The sequence below is a fragment of the Rhopalosiphum maidis genome, chromosome 3 (assembly GCF_003676215.2).
Source record: "Rhopalosiphum maidis isolate BTI-1 chromosome 3, ASM367621v3, whole genome shotgun sequence".
In the NCBI taxonomy this organism is placed as follows: Eukaryota; Metazoa; Arthropoda; class Insecta; order Hemiptera; family Aphididae; genus Rhopalosiphum; species Rhopalosiphum maidis.
In genome coordinates, this window is record NC_040879.1 from 40,440,504 (window position 1) to 40,457,914 (window position 17,411).

The 17,411-nt window shown below is 25.7% G+C and overlaps 1 protein-coding gene across 1 annotated transcript in view; it reads left to right on the forward strand.

The window, feature by feature from the left end:
* The window catches only part of LOC113557268, a 32,447-nt gene extending 26,702 nt beyond the window's left edge, over positions 1-5,745 (forward strand). The window contains exons 10-12 of the mRNA XM_026962695.1: positions 1,461-1,620; positions 1,687-1,856; positions 5,469-5,745. Coding sequence (XP_026818496.1) covers positions 1,461-1,620; positions 1,687-1,856; positions 5,469-5,745 — 607 coding nt within the window. The remainder of the gene's footprint in view (positions 1-1,460; positions 1,621-1,686; positions 1,857-5,468) is intronic.
* Positions 5,746-17,411: the final 11,666 nt, after the last annotated feature.

Below are 17,411 nucleotides of genomic sequence, written 5' to 3' on the forward strand. Positions count from 1 at the left end.
CAGTACATTTTATTATTGCCTAGTAATTTTTGATAGTTTTTAATTAAAATCATTGCAGATAGGCGATAACATAATACTATTATATACAATATCCATCATAGGCGTAAAATGAGTTTTAAATTATTTGGAAGGAGAGTTGCAAATTTTTGCAATGAAAGTTGTAAATTGTATTTCTATATAATCACAAATATTTTTTGTTAGTAATATGTTCAGAATTGTTTTAGATTAATTTAAATAAATATTATATTCCAAGTCTTGTAAATATTTTAATAATTTAGTTCTTTGAGATTTTTACATTCTGAACACAAATTGAAAAAGTTAAATGATCGTTTGATAAATAGAGTCACTAACTGAGATAACATATCAAACAACATTTTTGGTACACTTGTTAAAAAATATAAAAACAAGTGACGTATCTTACAAACAATTTACAATTTTTGTACACACAGCACATATTTATTATACATTTATAACAAATATTATTTATTATTATTATTATTCAAGTTTCTAATATAATATATTATAAGCAAAAAACAGTAATTAATTATTCTTCCGTTAATATTTTAATGTCTATGAAAAATAGTTTGAATATTGATATTTTTGATTTTAAAAATATGAAGTAAAATAAATTAAAAATAATTAAATTCTAAATAATTATTTTTTTCTTTCTTCTTCTTCTTATTATTATTATTATTATTATTACTACTAGGGTTAGGATGTTTATGCACTAAATAACAATTAATAAATCTTATTTACTTATATCTTTATTAAAAAATAAAAATATGTGGATAAAAAAATGCTATAAATACATATGTAGAGACAAATTTAATTATTAATAGAATATAAACAAATTGGGTCGGTACTACTTTTATGTGCTCGTTTTATTAACTATTGTCTTTTATCTTCATCTATTTGGTGCTAGTACTACGTATATATAAATATAAGTAGATACTTTTACTTCATATAACTATATTAAATTCTCAACAATAAATAAATGATAATTTGAAAAATACAAATAATTAAATTTACTACAGATTCGATTAATAAAATATAAAATTAGGATATTTTCAGAATTTTGTATCAAAAACCATCAAATATACACCTAAAAACAGAAAAAACACAAATAATGCACTCATAAATAAAAAATGGTAAAATATGCAATCATATGTAAAACAAAATTTTGATATTTTAATTATAAATATCATGAAACACATTTCTATTTAAAAATGGAAGCTATTGGACAATTTAAAAAAAATATGTGAAATCATTAACATCTTAACCCTAATTATTACTATTGTTATTATTGATTATCAATATTAAATTATTGTAATTAATGTTTTGTAAATTCATAAATTTGTAAAATCAAATACTATTATAGGTATCCATAAATCTGTTACTTATTATTTATATTATGTAAAATTAAATTTTATCTCTGTAAATAAATTATTATTATTTTGTAGGCTTGCAGATATACATTCGATAGTAAATCAAAACGGACAAAAAATACCATCGGTATACACACCCAGAAATCCGTTGAGTAAAGCTTCAGCGCTTACCATTTTATTTCACAAATTTTGCCAAAATAATGGATACGTCGCTCCTCAGCCACCTTTACCACAGGTTAGAGATTTATTTTAAATACACATGACAGAACCATTTTTATTCATTATTATTATTTTTTTGCAGTACCTTGTCATATTCGATATCAACAAATCTAATTCTGTGTTACAAATCATCGAAGATCTGGAAAAAACAGTCGTGTACTACGGGTTTTTCCGTAGCGTTGATCCCGAAAATCCCAAACTATTGTGTAAAAACCCTGAATTGTTGGATACATATGGTATGGACAAGGTTGGGTAGGTACCTTATATTATTATTTTATAATGTACCATAGTATACTATTAAATATGTATAGCAATTAAAATTGAAACAATACAAGCCTATAGTATTATAAATTAATTCTATAAAAATGTTTAATCGCTATCGAAATTTTGCCCAGATTCTGAAATCAAATGGCGTATTTAGATATTTCCCACTTATAGGCACTTTTTAATTTTCCGATTTTTTCTCCTATCTCTCCTCTAATTTTTATAAAATATATCTGAGTATAAAATTTGTTATATTATCTTATATACAAAAAAGATACTTTTTACTGAAAATAAAATTGTTTTTAATATCATTTCTCGCAATTTACAAATTAATTATACTTAAAATTAAATATTTTTTCCTCTACTTTTTTCTTGAACAATTGTATAAATTAAATCATAACAATATAAAATTGATAGGAATTTTGTTTTGGTGTTAGATATTGCAAAACAATTACGAGTACGTGCATTTTTTGTACTAACCCGTATCGCTGTAAGACATACCCATATAAAATATTGGTAGACGTTCAATTTTTAACAAATGAACGCAATAGTTAAATTTATAATTATCAATTATATATTATATTATAGTAATAATTTTTCTACTAAAAATTGGCAAAATTTAAATTCGTCAAATAAAAATTACTTTTAGTAATTTTGTAAAAAAAAAATAATTAAATTAGCCTCCTAATGGCTCTTGGCACCACTATCTTTTTAATCTTTTTCTGGGATTACCGGAAATATTTTTTGACGTTATTCCTTTGATTATAGGATTAAAGGATTTGTACACTTTTAAACATTTAAGTTTAAGCGTCTGTAAAAACAATTCTAGCTACACATCACGGGAAAAAAAATACTAAAAACCATTATGTTAAGCTGATTGTAAAAGGGTGTTTTAAATATAGCACCCTGTAGCTTGGAGGGTTTTCGATTATAAGTGCGTATCTAGCATTGTTTGAATTTTTGCAAACATCGTGCATTGAGATAATTAGACACAAATATATTATTTTATTCAGAAATACCTAGTATGGTATCATGTGGTTGGAATATATCAGTGAAGTTGTTTGCTGTTTGTAAATATATTCTCATCAGAATTCAGAATACATAAAATTTTCATTGGTATTCCGTAAAATAGTTAAGGGATTTCATGTACGAAGAAGTTGTTTATATCCTTCCGGAGAGAATCTTTTTTGCCGTAATTTATTGTATATTTTTGGTACAAAATTCGTTTCTGTTATGTGCTAGGGTACATTTGCACAAGAATATTATAATAGCATTCGTTAAAGATATATTTTAATCTTTACCATAGAAAGCCAACGCAAAGTTTTTGTAATAAAAGTGTACCAATGTATAAATGAAGAATCAAGTTGAATGTGTGAGGTTGCAAACATTGATTCCCTAACCTTGATTCCCATGCTGAAATTGAATTTTTGTAGTATTTATAGAAAGTAAATATGAGAATGTAATGATTTGGATTATATTTATTAAACAGAAGCTGGCAATATATTGAGAGTAGAATGGAGGAATTATCTGAGTCTATAGCGAGGAAGTTTATAAATAAAAAGTAGGTATTAGGATTTGTTTACAAGTTAAGCAGTTTTATAGGAGATATTGGAAATGAGATGACATTTTTTACTTGTTACATTATGTACGAGTACATTTTTTTCAGGACTTATGGTCCGGAATCGTTTTTGAATATATTTAGAATTTATATTACCTCGGAGTCTCGGACAATTAAGTTGTAAACTTGTAACTAAAAGTATTAAAAAAAAGATTAAATTGGTTAAAAAATATATTATTTTTAAGAAAATAGTAAATAGCGGTCATTTAAATAGGTATGTTTTGACTATTATAGTTACTACACATAGCTGTACATCAGCGTTTCCCAAAGTGGATGATATCACTCCCTTAGGGGCATTAGTTCTCTCCAAAGAGGCAATGGAAGTTACAAGTATAATTTGGGGGCATTTCATTGAAAAAGAGGGACGGTGACAGTTGCAATTGTTTTCAACAATATTATGTATATTACTACATTGTTTGCTTCTTACGAAAATCGAACCTAACATCAATCAACTTCTAGCAAAACACCAGTCACATCTATCTCATTAGGACACATTATTATTATAATCATTATTATCTCATTATTTTTACCTATACAATTATATATTATACAATTTTATGGTAAAACATATACTTATTTATAAATTAATTTAATTTTTCATTGCATACTTTTGTAACAATACTTTTTGTATTGAATGACTGTAGGATTTTTATTTTTTTTTTTGAAGTGTGCGGTAAAGAAAAAAGTTTGGGAACCACTGCTGTACATAATCAGTTTGGAATTTAGAAAGTGGATGTGATGTGAAGGAACCCCTAACGTAAATGACAGACACCTGTGTGAGCAGTATCGTCTAGGAAGGAGGTTGGTTTAGGCTTGGTAAATTAATGTCTAAAGGAATAATTATTTTTGAAATGAGCCTCATAGTAGTATCAATTATTTTATTTTGAAGAAATTAATTTTTATGATGATTTTGTAGGCTGTTCGTATTCTATTAGAGAAGTGGTCAGCAACCTTTTTGGACCTCGGGCCACATTCACGAATTAAAAAGAGTTTGCATGCCGGACAAAAATAGAAATTTTGTACTCTTAAATTATATACTATGAAAAAAAAGTATTATCTAAAACTTTAAAATAATGAAATGTATAAAAAAAATGTCTTCGTTTAAAATTTAAAATGGATCCATTACAATAGCGGTGCGGGCTCTCGGGTTTCCGACCACTGCACTAGAGGATAAGGAGGAAGCTTTTGTTATATACTATAAAGTTTATATTATGTATTAATTGCTGTATGTGACATTAATACATTATTATATATATATGATATTATTGCGTATGGAGAAACGTATGTAGTTTGAAATAACACGGAATCATGCTTACCTGTACTTTGATTTAAATTTTAAAACTTACCTATAAAGTATTTGATTGTTTAATGGATACAAGTAATTAAACTTAAAAAATATTATAATTACATGAGTAAATAAATAAATCTATAAATTAGCTATCTCGATTCTAGAATGTATATGATACACAATAATAAATAAATATCTTCTTATCAAAAACTACTTTGAATTATAATAGTGGATGATTCTTATAATATAAAATTCAAATTTAAAAACATTAATTGGAAAAATATCAAAACTGAGCCGTCGCGGGACGCCTGGCAGATGTGAAACATCAACAATTTTCTTTTTGTAATAACGTTGAAAATTATTATTATTATTTTTGTTTTTTAATTATTATTATTATAAATTTTTTGCCGAGCTTCGGCGAATTGAGCTGACGAGCCACGAGTGGAGCGTCGCCAGGCCACAGTCGGTCTCACTACCGTATCGCGCCATTAGATGTTTCACGTCATAAGTTGTTGATGTGATTAAACGAAGAGAGACACACTAATTCTTATCACATTATTAAATGAAATTTTTACTAAACTTTTTTTTTTTATAGCGCGTGCATCAATGGTTTAATAGTTGTTTTAACAATTTTTTTTTAAATTTTATCTGTAAATATAGTATAATTAGTACATACATGATATTTTTTGTATAGCAAAGATGCCAAATTAGTGTTGTCTGTGCTCAAGGACGATAAGGAAAAGAGCCTGTTGCGGTTCGTTGACTTAGGGCCGATATATGTAAGCCCGGATCAGGAAGTGGGCATTGACGATGCTATTAAGTTTTTCCCGTATAACTTCGACGAGATGGACGGAGAAATAAAGTTGTGGCTAGCCCAACAGGAAATGAAGAATGAGGATATGGCCGAAGAATATGAATTTGGCGAAAATGAAGAGGGAATTATAGAAGAATATTCCTCGCAGGATCAGTAATAGGACCCAACAGAGTAGATTATCGGACATCGGTTAATATTGTGTTTTCCCACGGATGCCGACATCAACAATTATTTAAATCATTGGCATGCATTCCAAATTTTTTTTGTTTTAATCTTTTACTATTATAATAATATCAATATGCGTATACTTAATTGTATATAAATATATACTTATGTCATTATATTCATATATTAAATGTTTCATAAATAATTGTATTATTTAAAAATTGTAAATAGTACGGGTAGATTTATATTATTAATACTTTTAAAGCCATCTTAATGTGATATTATATGGCATACATATAGTGTATCAGTGATATCTGAAGACGAGATATGTGATAGAAAAAAAAAATCATATATTATTACTTTCAAAAATGAAGTATTATTTGCATGTGTTTAACAGAAAAGTAAAAATCTTTGAAAATTTAATACATGTATGAGAAACCGTACATTTTTCATACATCAAATTGAAAATGTCAAATATATATAAAGTCACGATTTTTTTAAGCATTTATAGTTTAAATTATTACAAAATTCATAAAAGTTACAAAAATTTACGAATTATCTAGTAGTACCTATACAATTTTATCACCTGACCCAAACTGATGAGGATTGAAAATTTGAGAGAAGATAGGAAGTTATAACACTAAAATTGTTTAGTGCTTTAATATGCATTTAAAAATTGTATTGAATTATGCGCTTTAAATAGTATTAAAATATAGTAAATTTAAAAATTTAAGTTATTAGTAACTAGTTGCCATCTAAATTTTAAATCTATTTATATTTAACAGGTTTTATAAAACTATTGTTTATTTTTATTTATTTATAGGTATATATAATAATATGAAAGACTTGTCACCTTTTATTACATCCACTCTTCAATATTATAATAAATAAAAATACATGATAGATTTTTATGGTATATAATATTTAATATAATTCAACAAGCTACTTGACTATTCTATATTAAATTCTTAAAAAAAATCTAATGTTATCATTTGACATATATCCGTATATTATATTATATTACTAAATAATAATATAATATATTAAAATCTTAACATAACGCACAAAATAAATTATTAACATTTTATGAAATATGATCTTAATCCAAGATATATATGTATTTATTAGCGTTAATGTATGAAATTCTATAATTCTATAAAATAACTATTAGTTGTTATATAGAATTACGGGTACTTTCAGTTAATACATTGAATGAATTCATAAATACATACTTCAACTAGTTATTCTACATACTAACTAGATATTTTATAAGCTAATAATGAGGGTTTAGTTAATGTATTTAAAACTTTTATTGAATAAACATTTTAATCAAATTACAAATTACAAAAAAAAAAAAAATCAAATTTTAGTATAAGTTAAATGCCTTACATTATTATAAAAAAAAAATATATAAATTTATTTCACGTTAATTTATTAGAATAATTATTAAAATATTAAACAAATTACAAATTAAAATAAAAAATGTATTATTATAGTTATGATTATTAAATTATTATTTATTTTACAATTTACAATTTATTTATTAGTACAGAAACTTTTTGGATGGCATTTAGAGTTACAAAGTAAATTATTTTTTAAACATATGCACCGTTTTATAGCGCACTTTTGTTGGCATGTGCGTTTGAAAAACCCTTGACCATTACCAAGTGATTGGGATTCGGATGCCTTTCGAAGACAAACATCTATATCTGGGACGTTAGATTATTATTTTTATGAATAAAACGACAACGGTAACAAATCTTGTATGTTATTGTTATCTAATCCAGTCCCAGTCATCTACCTAATTATATATAAATTTCATACATTAGCGAAAATCCAATCGGTGTTTTATATATTAACTAGTAAAACAGTGTAATTTATGTATTAACAAGTATATTTATGAATTTTATAGAATAACTAGTTATTTAATAAAATAACGTATTACATACATTACCGCTAACACATTCATGTATAATTTTTCATAATTTTATTTATAAAAAGGTTGGGAAATGAACAGCACTCTGCTGAATATTAGATGTCAAGTGGGTTATTGTAATGGATGTATTAAATTTGAATTCAATGATGTATCATTGAATATGATAAAAGGTTAGGTTAGGTTAGCAGAAACGATCTGTTAGCCTAGGTTTATTTTACTATGAATATTACGGTAAGTTGATTTAATTTTTGCCGAAAACATTGCATTTATTATATTATCAGTATTTATTTAGTACAATAACATATATTCCAATACATATAATATATATTATATCTTCCAAAGTTCCAACAACCATAAAAAATACATGATTATTCTAGTAATTTTTTTATTTTTGTTATATAGACACTAAAATTAATGAAGAATCTACTATTAGTTATATTACATTTTAAAATGTTAGATACAAAAGAAAAATGTTAATACAATTCTTACTAAAATAATTTGTAAATTTTCAAGATTTTGACGAATTTTGTCAAAATTCTTAACTTTGAACGCTTATAAAAAAATATAATGACTATACCTAATCAAAAACAAGAACCTATTTACTATCCAAAACCACCCTTAATGTTATAAATCAAGCATTCTATTGATTTCTTATCGCGTAAACATATACACAACTAAACACATCATTGTAAAATCAACACATCCGTCCTCTACATAGAATTTAAAAACAAAAATTGGTTGTTTTTTGGCTAAAATATAGCTATAAAGAAAATGTAGAAAAAAGTAAAATTAATAGTATTTAATAATTAATAGCTAAGTCAGTCGCGAAACGGCTTGGTTTAGTTCGAATGCTCGCGATATGGAAACACTGAAAACAATATACACATTATTATTATATTAACATTAAACATTAGACGTTAGGGGTTAGGTTAATATTATTAAAAAAATGATAAGTACTTGAAATAATCAGAATGGTATATGTAACAGGAACGCATACTGCGATTATAAATTGTGATTGCTGTATTTACAAACTACTCTATACTGAGTCTATAGTGCCTACTGCCACAGCTGCCGCCGCGGTGCTGTTGCTATAACCGTGACACCGCCATCGCACAATACCTAACCTAGACTGAGAATGATGAGTGACTATTGTCCGTGCGCCCCTGGTACTCTAAACTCCGTTTGGTCGGAGTCCTCGGTTTATGAAACCAGATCGATTTTTTTAACTAAATAATAATATACTATATTACTATTACTTTATTTATTTTATTATTTACTATTTTTTTTACTTAGACTTCTTAGACTAAAACCTAAAGTAAACGACACAAAATCGTATTTTTAAGAGGTTTGATTGACAAATTAATAACAACTTGTCACTTGAGAATAAATATAATTTTAAATATTTTATAATACCTACTAGACTAATATTACGTTATAAGTTAGAGAAGTATCTAGTTTTTTGGCGTCCTAAAGTACCTACTGTTCCTTAAAAGCCCTCTTTTATAAATAATTGTTAACTATGATATGGGTTGGTTATTAAAAAATAAAAATATTTTCAATACAAATATATTGAGGTAACTTAATCAAGTAAAATTTTAAAATAAATTTTAATTGTCTACGTGAATTTGAAGTATTTTTGTTTAAAATATTCTTAAGATATCTTGAATTTCAAAATGTATTTCTCCCTTTTTTTCATTTACTATTAATTTTATTTTTATCTTGATCATTTTTTGGTTAGGTTTGTATCCTGATTTATCAAAATACAAATATTTACCTTATTCTGATCAAAATACTGTAATAAAAAGCATACGACATATTAAAGAGTAAAATATATATACCGATAATAAATTAATAACAAAAAGTGAAAACAATTCACAATATAATTATGTACTCATACTCGCTCACGAAAAATACATTTGTATAGGTTTCGTAAAAAAAAGAAAACTACTGTCGTGGGCAAAAATCATATGCATGTGACAAAGATGTCTTGGATAGGTGAGAAGGAAAGATATTTGTAAGCTATTTGCAGATTATGAATTATGATAGAATATAACATTTGTCGTAAAAATAATATAAAATAACATTTTACAATGTATTAAAATTCTGTTATTCTGACGCCTGATGTTCTCCCAAAATTTGGCACCTGGGATCAATCGCCAATGATCCCTTACCCACCCCTCTCCCTAAATTCGTCTCTGTAGTCTGTTTATTACGAGATCCTATGAAAAAGTGGTTTCGTGTAGTAAAATTGAAGCTGACATCAAGCAGAGGCAATAGCTACAGTTCAAAAACTGACTAATGTATTTATTATCAAAACTCAAAAGTCAACAGTATTACGTTCAATTGTAATATACTAATTACATTAACAAATACCATGTATTGATAAAATTATTATATTAATGAAAATTATTGTATTAGGATAGTATGTATAAGATTTACAAATTGTACAAAACTTTTATACTATAACTAAAATAATAACTTGTATTCTAAATCATATAAAATAAATAATACACTATATAATATTAATCCAACAAATAAGACCTATAGAAGTATAGACTCAGACTTGAGTAGTATTTCGAATACTTTTTGAATACTTTTTTTTTAGAGTATTCAATACAGTATTTTGAATACTTTTTACAAATATTCGTAATACAGTTTTTGAAATAATTTTTTATTCACACTAAAAATAATTTCATTACTTCTTCTGTCATATAAATTGCTTTTGCGCTTGTATATAACCATATAACCATCTATAATCTGTGTATATTTCTATTCAAAATATTTTATAGTAATATATTATTTTGCTTTATACTATTTTTAGTGGGTAATGTTATTTCCAATTTGAAGCGTTGAATTTGTAATTATTATTATTATTTAAGCCACAGCAACTTGGCTATTGCCTTAAAGTAGTTGATTATTGTACTACTTTTTATAATAATAATAATTATTAATTAATAGTTTTTTTTTTTTAGTATAATGTTCCTTTATTAGGTTTTACTAAAAAAGTTACCCACTGTTGTATTATTTAAATGAATCATATAATATTATAATTTGAATATACTTCAAAATAAATATATTGGACAATGTTCACTTATAAACACTGAATTGAAAAAAAAATATTTTTGCTATTGAAATCTAAATCTACTAAAAAAAAGTATTTGAAAAATATTTGGAGTACTTTTTATGAAGTATCGATGTATTATACCTACAATACATTATAGGTACTTATGATACCTATCTCATCCTCGTGTATATATTAGGTACAAAATATATGTAATGATATTAAAACAATTACCAATTACCTAATATACTTTTTTATTACATATATCAAATAATATTATATAATATATAATATAAGTTCAAAATCCAAAGTAATCACTGATAATATGATAAATATTTAGAATATAAATGTAGAGACGGGGAACAAAAATAATAATATGTACGCGCCTGTGACCACCAAAATATTTCAAATGTTTGATGTTTATCATATAGTTTATTTTGCATTAACCGTTGAGTATTTGGATATACTTATAAAGTTATATAGATTATATTATGTAGTGCCGTAGTGGTGTGTATAGCTCAATCAGTGCAGGTTAGGATCGCCGGGAAAATACTAGTAAGCTATACTCACTATAGTGAGTAGCGAGTGCCTATACGACATACTTATAATGTATATTATATTATGTTTGTGCACAATATCAATAAACTATAAACAATAATGGTAACAACACATTTACACGTTGATATAGTAACTATGTTTCTATATAACAATTTACAATTAATTACCAAATAAATAATAAGTAATATTATATTATTAGATAGGTAATACCTACTATAAATATTGTTTTACTAAAATATTGGGTAACTTAAAGCAACTCGAGTATTGTAGTTGTAGTAAAATATACAGTGAAAACTCTCTATAACGAATTTGAAGGGACCAAGGAGATTTCTTTCGTCATAGAGTGTTTTTACTGTAATACATTTTCAACCATGTGTGCTGATTACAGATGATAATTAAATATACTCATAACCGGACGGAACGCTAACTGGTCAGATATAAGAAAAAAACTCGCACACGCTTTAAATAATTTTTTTTTGTCTATGGACCATAAAGGCTTTTTGTAGCTTTAAAAAAAACTTAAAACATTTAAGTTTTTAACTTTTCCTTTAAATAAATACTGAAAAATAATAAATTCACACAACAGCGATTTGCGCACAGTAGAAAACAGAACTAATATAAATATAAAAAGACTAATAGACACAGTAGCAATTCGTGCACACACATTATATTATTATAATTACCTAAAAATAGTGTTGATTCACATACATGTAATATTACTTAACTTATCACAACGATTATTTCACACAATGCAGTATAACGTTGTAAAAAATTAAAAATACACAGTTTATGCTGTACAATTTTTATATGTGAATGTGATTTTTAAGTACAAAAGTACATTGTTACCTACCTCATGTCTTCAGTAAGTCATGTACAACTCGATTTTTACGCTGAAAATTTCTTCTTCAATGTACAGTAGTTATACATTCCTTGTATCAAACCTGTGATCAAAATGGTAAATTAAACTAGTTATTTAAATATTATAGGAAAACATGATTAATAAAATAATAATTGGTAAAATGGTAACTGTTTTATTGGTAAGGGGTAAGCTATTTGATTATTTAATTATTTTAACTTAAACAAAATGTAAGTAATAAGTATATATAGTTATAGTTTTTTATAATAATATTATTCGTCTACAGCCCGAATAGTACGCTGATAATTACGCATAGTACCAATTCTTTGATATGTTCATATGATGTGGTCCGTAGCAGTCAAAAGTACAAGCATTGAAGCGTATCACTATATCGCTCGTTCCTATTAACCGCCACTTTGGAACAACCAACGCGACTCTTTCGATTCTCACGCCTTATCCGTTCATAGGAGAGGTGGGATGGGTGACCGACCCATTTGTACGCGTACGACCGGCAAAAAAGGCCACGATTAAGAGGTCGCAACACGTGCATGTGTTGTCTTCGTCTTACAAGTACGTAATATGACAAATTTATGCTCAACAGATCACATTTAGCTCCGTTAGCTTAAAAATTAGAGTGAATCGACCTATTCTGAAACTTGCTGGTAATAAGAACATTATCTGTGTTTGTATGTTGGTTTTTTACGATTATTAAGTTTTTAAGTGAGTTATGAGCATTTTTAATTTACGCTAAAGTATATTCGCATAACTTGCTAAAAAATTGAACTATCGTAAAAAATCAACATACAAACACAGATAATTTTCTTACCATCAAGTTTCATAATAGGTCGATTCACTCTAACTTTTAAACTGACGGGGTTAAACGTGATCTGCTGAGCGTAAATTTGCTATGTTACAGACTTGTAAGACAGAGACAACACATGCGGGTGTGACTCCCTCTTAACCACGTCCGTGACGACGACCACCGAATTTACAAATGATAGATTGCGTAATTAGTATAAGTATCTCGATCTAATAAAATCTAACATATATTATACACTCAATTTTATATTTGGCGCTTTATCTACATCAGTTCTCAATTCTTATACACAACACCAATTTTAGCGGAGAACAACAAACAATAATTGAATTCATTGCAGTTCACGTCACATATGCATCGCTCTACCTACTGCTCAAAATCTAATAAATAAATAAACAATTCAAATTTTAATACTCAAGTTATGAACAAAAAAAAACTTTACGTTGGTTTTTTTAAATGTTTCACTATCTAGGTGAATAGTGAAAAAAAAGGTTAGGTAACGGCCCTACAGAATAAACAATTTGATAACCACTGATTTAAATGGTAATATAACAAATACTGGCGGTATCAATAGAATTTAATTAACTACGGTAAATGAAATACAAAAACAATTATGATTTGGTTATATTATATACATAAAAAAACAGTCAGACTTTATTAATTTAATTTTTATTCAATGTGCTTATTATTCAGCAAGACCCAAGAAAATACCCATGATAACGATCATGTAAGTGGAAGAGGATTAACAACACTAAAATGAATGATCACACTTATTTAATTAAATGGCATGTGGACTAAAGTCTAACAGTGTAACGTATATAATTTCGTTCTCCAATGAAATATCGGTAAACATACACTGATGCCTGCTAATACAAAATCTTGGATGTATGAATTATGGACCGGATTGACAGAGTTAAAGCTATAGGTTATCATATATGATATATTATAATAATAATGTTTATGTGTAACCATTTTTGGTGTAGTAGTTTCTCACTAAAAATAAATGGCAATTGTTTTTTTTTTTATATGCTCGTGACTAAAACACCAATTTGTCATTATTTTTACTTGTTTATATAAACATTTTAAACTAATGAATATACCCGTTATGTATTGAGATAGTATTGTGCACTTTAAAAATATTATCGAGTTAAAAAATTTAGAAATAAATCTTGAGAAAAAGTTGGTTCCAGCCGTTTCCAAAATGCTTATTCGTTTTGTTTTTTTTTTTATTATAAAACAAAATAATTTACTTTGTCTGAATTTAAAAATGTATAATGTACTATTGTAAATACTGTACATTATCGGAATATACAATATTACGTACTCGCGTCCAAATTACCAATAACCCTAAAAAAATAGATAAACTGTAAAATCTATAAGATTAATATCTAAGTGCAGTGACGCTGAACTCGAACTTATTTTATGAAGTGAAATAAAAAAGTTTTGTCTATTTGACTTCTACTTCTATATGTTTCACGCATTAGGCATCAATTATAATATATGTGTATATAACACCTTATTTAACTTTATTAACCCATTAACGCATTAATACCTAGAACTCACCTATACCTACCTATCCATCACTTACACATTTAAGAAGTGAAACAATTGTTTCACAAGACATATGAGTTCGGCGCCACTGTCTAAATGTATAAAAAAAATAAAGAAATTAAACTGTCACTATAATAATAATTATGATATATAAAAAAATTCCCAAATATTAATATGTTTTGAAAAACATAAGAGTGTTATTCTGAGAATCACTTTATAATTCACAGAATAATCAGAATACACAGTAATTTTTGGGTCACTATTATAACCTATAGGCGTGTTAAATTTTAATTCAATGATATATCATTGTACCTATATGACAAACGATTTTGAGCGGAGACACCCGAGACAGTCCATCAGACTATATGACTAAGTATATTCACGATATGTATTTTTATAAAGTTATAATAAAGTAGTTTATTTTACTATTATTGTGTTACTATGCTTGATCCATTTTTTCCGAAAATATTGCATTGTTTAATGTTTATATTATTAATATTTAACTGTTATAATATAAATAATATAATACATAATATTTATACCATATTACCATATCATATTAATGTTATTAAATTTTGAGTCTGTACGACGACAATACCATTTTACCATAAAACAGTATGAATTATAGTATAAATGAGTGGTAATATCTTAAAATTAATCTATTTATTTTGAAAATTAACAAACGAAAATATCATAATATTATAATTATAATAATAACATAAAATAAAATTTTTGAATAATAACAAAATAATTAACATTATTATTCGTCGATTAATTATGTACCTAATTTAGACCAAATTTGAATTTCAAATGTCTATAAAATAATTGTGTTCAAATACATATTTTTAAATTTTTTGGGTCTAGTATGAACTACTTATGAGCAACATTGGATTAAATTTTTGAACTTAAGCTATAAAATTAAACATTTTTCAACTAAACATTCGTGACTGATATCGTTGACGAATTTTGTCGAAATTTGAACTTCAAATGCATATATAGTAGATATTGTATTTTGTATTTTTAATAATTGTATACAGTTATAAAAATACAACTTTTAAAGGATCTCGTATAATATTTTTAAGCGCAACATAGGTATTTCTGTACCACAATTGAATGGCTAAAAAAAAGTCAACGCATTTAGAAAATTATACCATATGTAGGAATGATATAAATATTTGATGAAAATTCAACACACACAATCGAAGTCTCTGCGGTTAATTGTTTTTGAATTACAATGTATAATCTCGTAAAATGTCCATAAAAAAAATTGTAGTATTATATTTTTATAGTCTTAGGTTTCAGTATTAATTATTACATTATATTACATTCTAAAGTCGTATCATAAAAATTCAACATAAATTGTTAACTAAAAAAATAATTTGTAAATTTTCGTGATTTTGACAAATATTATTAATATTTTAATTTTAAATACTTAAAAAAAAATTGTACTTTTGTACTTTTAAATAGTAATAATAATTTTTTTAAGAAATCTTGTATTACATTTTCAAGTTCTTTAATAAAACATTTAAAAAATGTCAAGCTTATAATTTTCAAATGTTATCATATTATATAGAAAACAATAATATAAATACTTAGTGAAAATTGCAAGTATTTGCGATTTTTTATTTAGGAATTTCAATAAAATATCTATAATCGCGCGTTTTAAGAGAAATAAGTTATTAAAGGTCTGAAAATCCAATATCGGCAATATCATTAAACAAATATTTTAACTTCAAACAGTTATTTATAAGAAATGTACGATATTCAAGTTAACTTTTTTGTTTGTTGTAGCCGTTGTAGTCTTGTCGGTAGAAATACTATAATGAAGTGTTGTATTACAATATTACATTCTCAAGAATTTTTACCAGCATTTAAAAAAAATAATTCAAATATTATATATAAATAGGCGTAGTTTAAAAAGTGTCAAAATATTTTAAATTTTAATCATGTATCTACGGTTATTTATTAGATTATATAACAAATTGAAATCGGTTAAGTCAAAAACTGGTTTTACGTAAAATTGTCCTATTAAAATTTCTTCTATTATTACACAATAATAAAAAAATAGAAACACATTTATCATTGTAAAATTAATGTATTAATTACTCCGGTTAGAATTTTAAAAAAAAATGTATAGAATCAGAATTTAATAAAACTAAATCTTAAATAGTGCCATACTGATCGTTATTTTAACTTCCTTTTAAAAGTAGTTTTAAATGGGAAAATCAAATGAGAATGATGCAATTATCATACAAAGATATTTTTTCATGAATTTAAATGCATAAAAACATTAAAAACCATATATTTTAAATTTTAATGCAATCTTTTTCCCCAGTAAATTTAAAGTTTTTATACATTGCATTGCAACCACCCGCATAAGTATGCTGTAAAGTTTTTGTGCTGTACAACATTTTGTTTCACGAATGTAGTTTATAAGTATAAAATTAATATTATTACCTACTTCATGTCTTCAGTAAGTCGTCTACAGCCCGAATTGTACGCCGATAATTACTTATTCAATGCACAGTAGGTAGTCATACATTCGGTATTAAACTAGTAACCAAGATGATGAATTAAACTTATTACTTATACAAATTTTATAGGAACAAATGAATAATAATATTGGTAAAATGATAAATATTTGATTGGTAAGCAATTTGATTATTTAAATTAAACACAATGCAAGAATAATATACCTATAGGTTTAGTTTTTCACAATAATAATATTATTAACTGACATTTTATCAATGAGTACCTACCTAGTACTGTATAAATGAACTTGTAGCCATCAACATTTAAAACGACAAACCCTTGCGCATCTATACATGGATCTGAGTAATCTTATTTTTAACTTTTTAAATGATGTGTTATGATGAGTT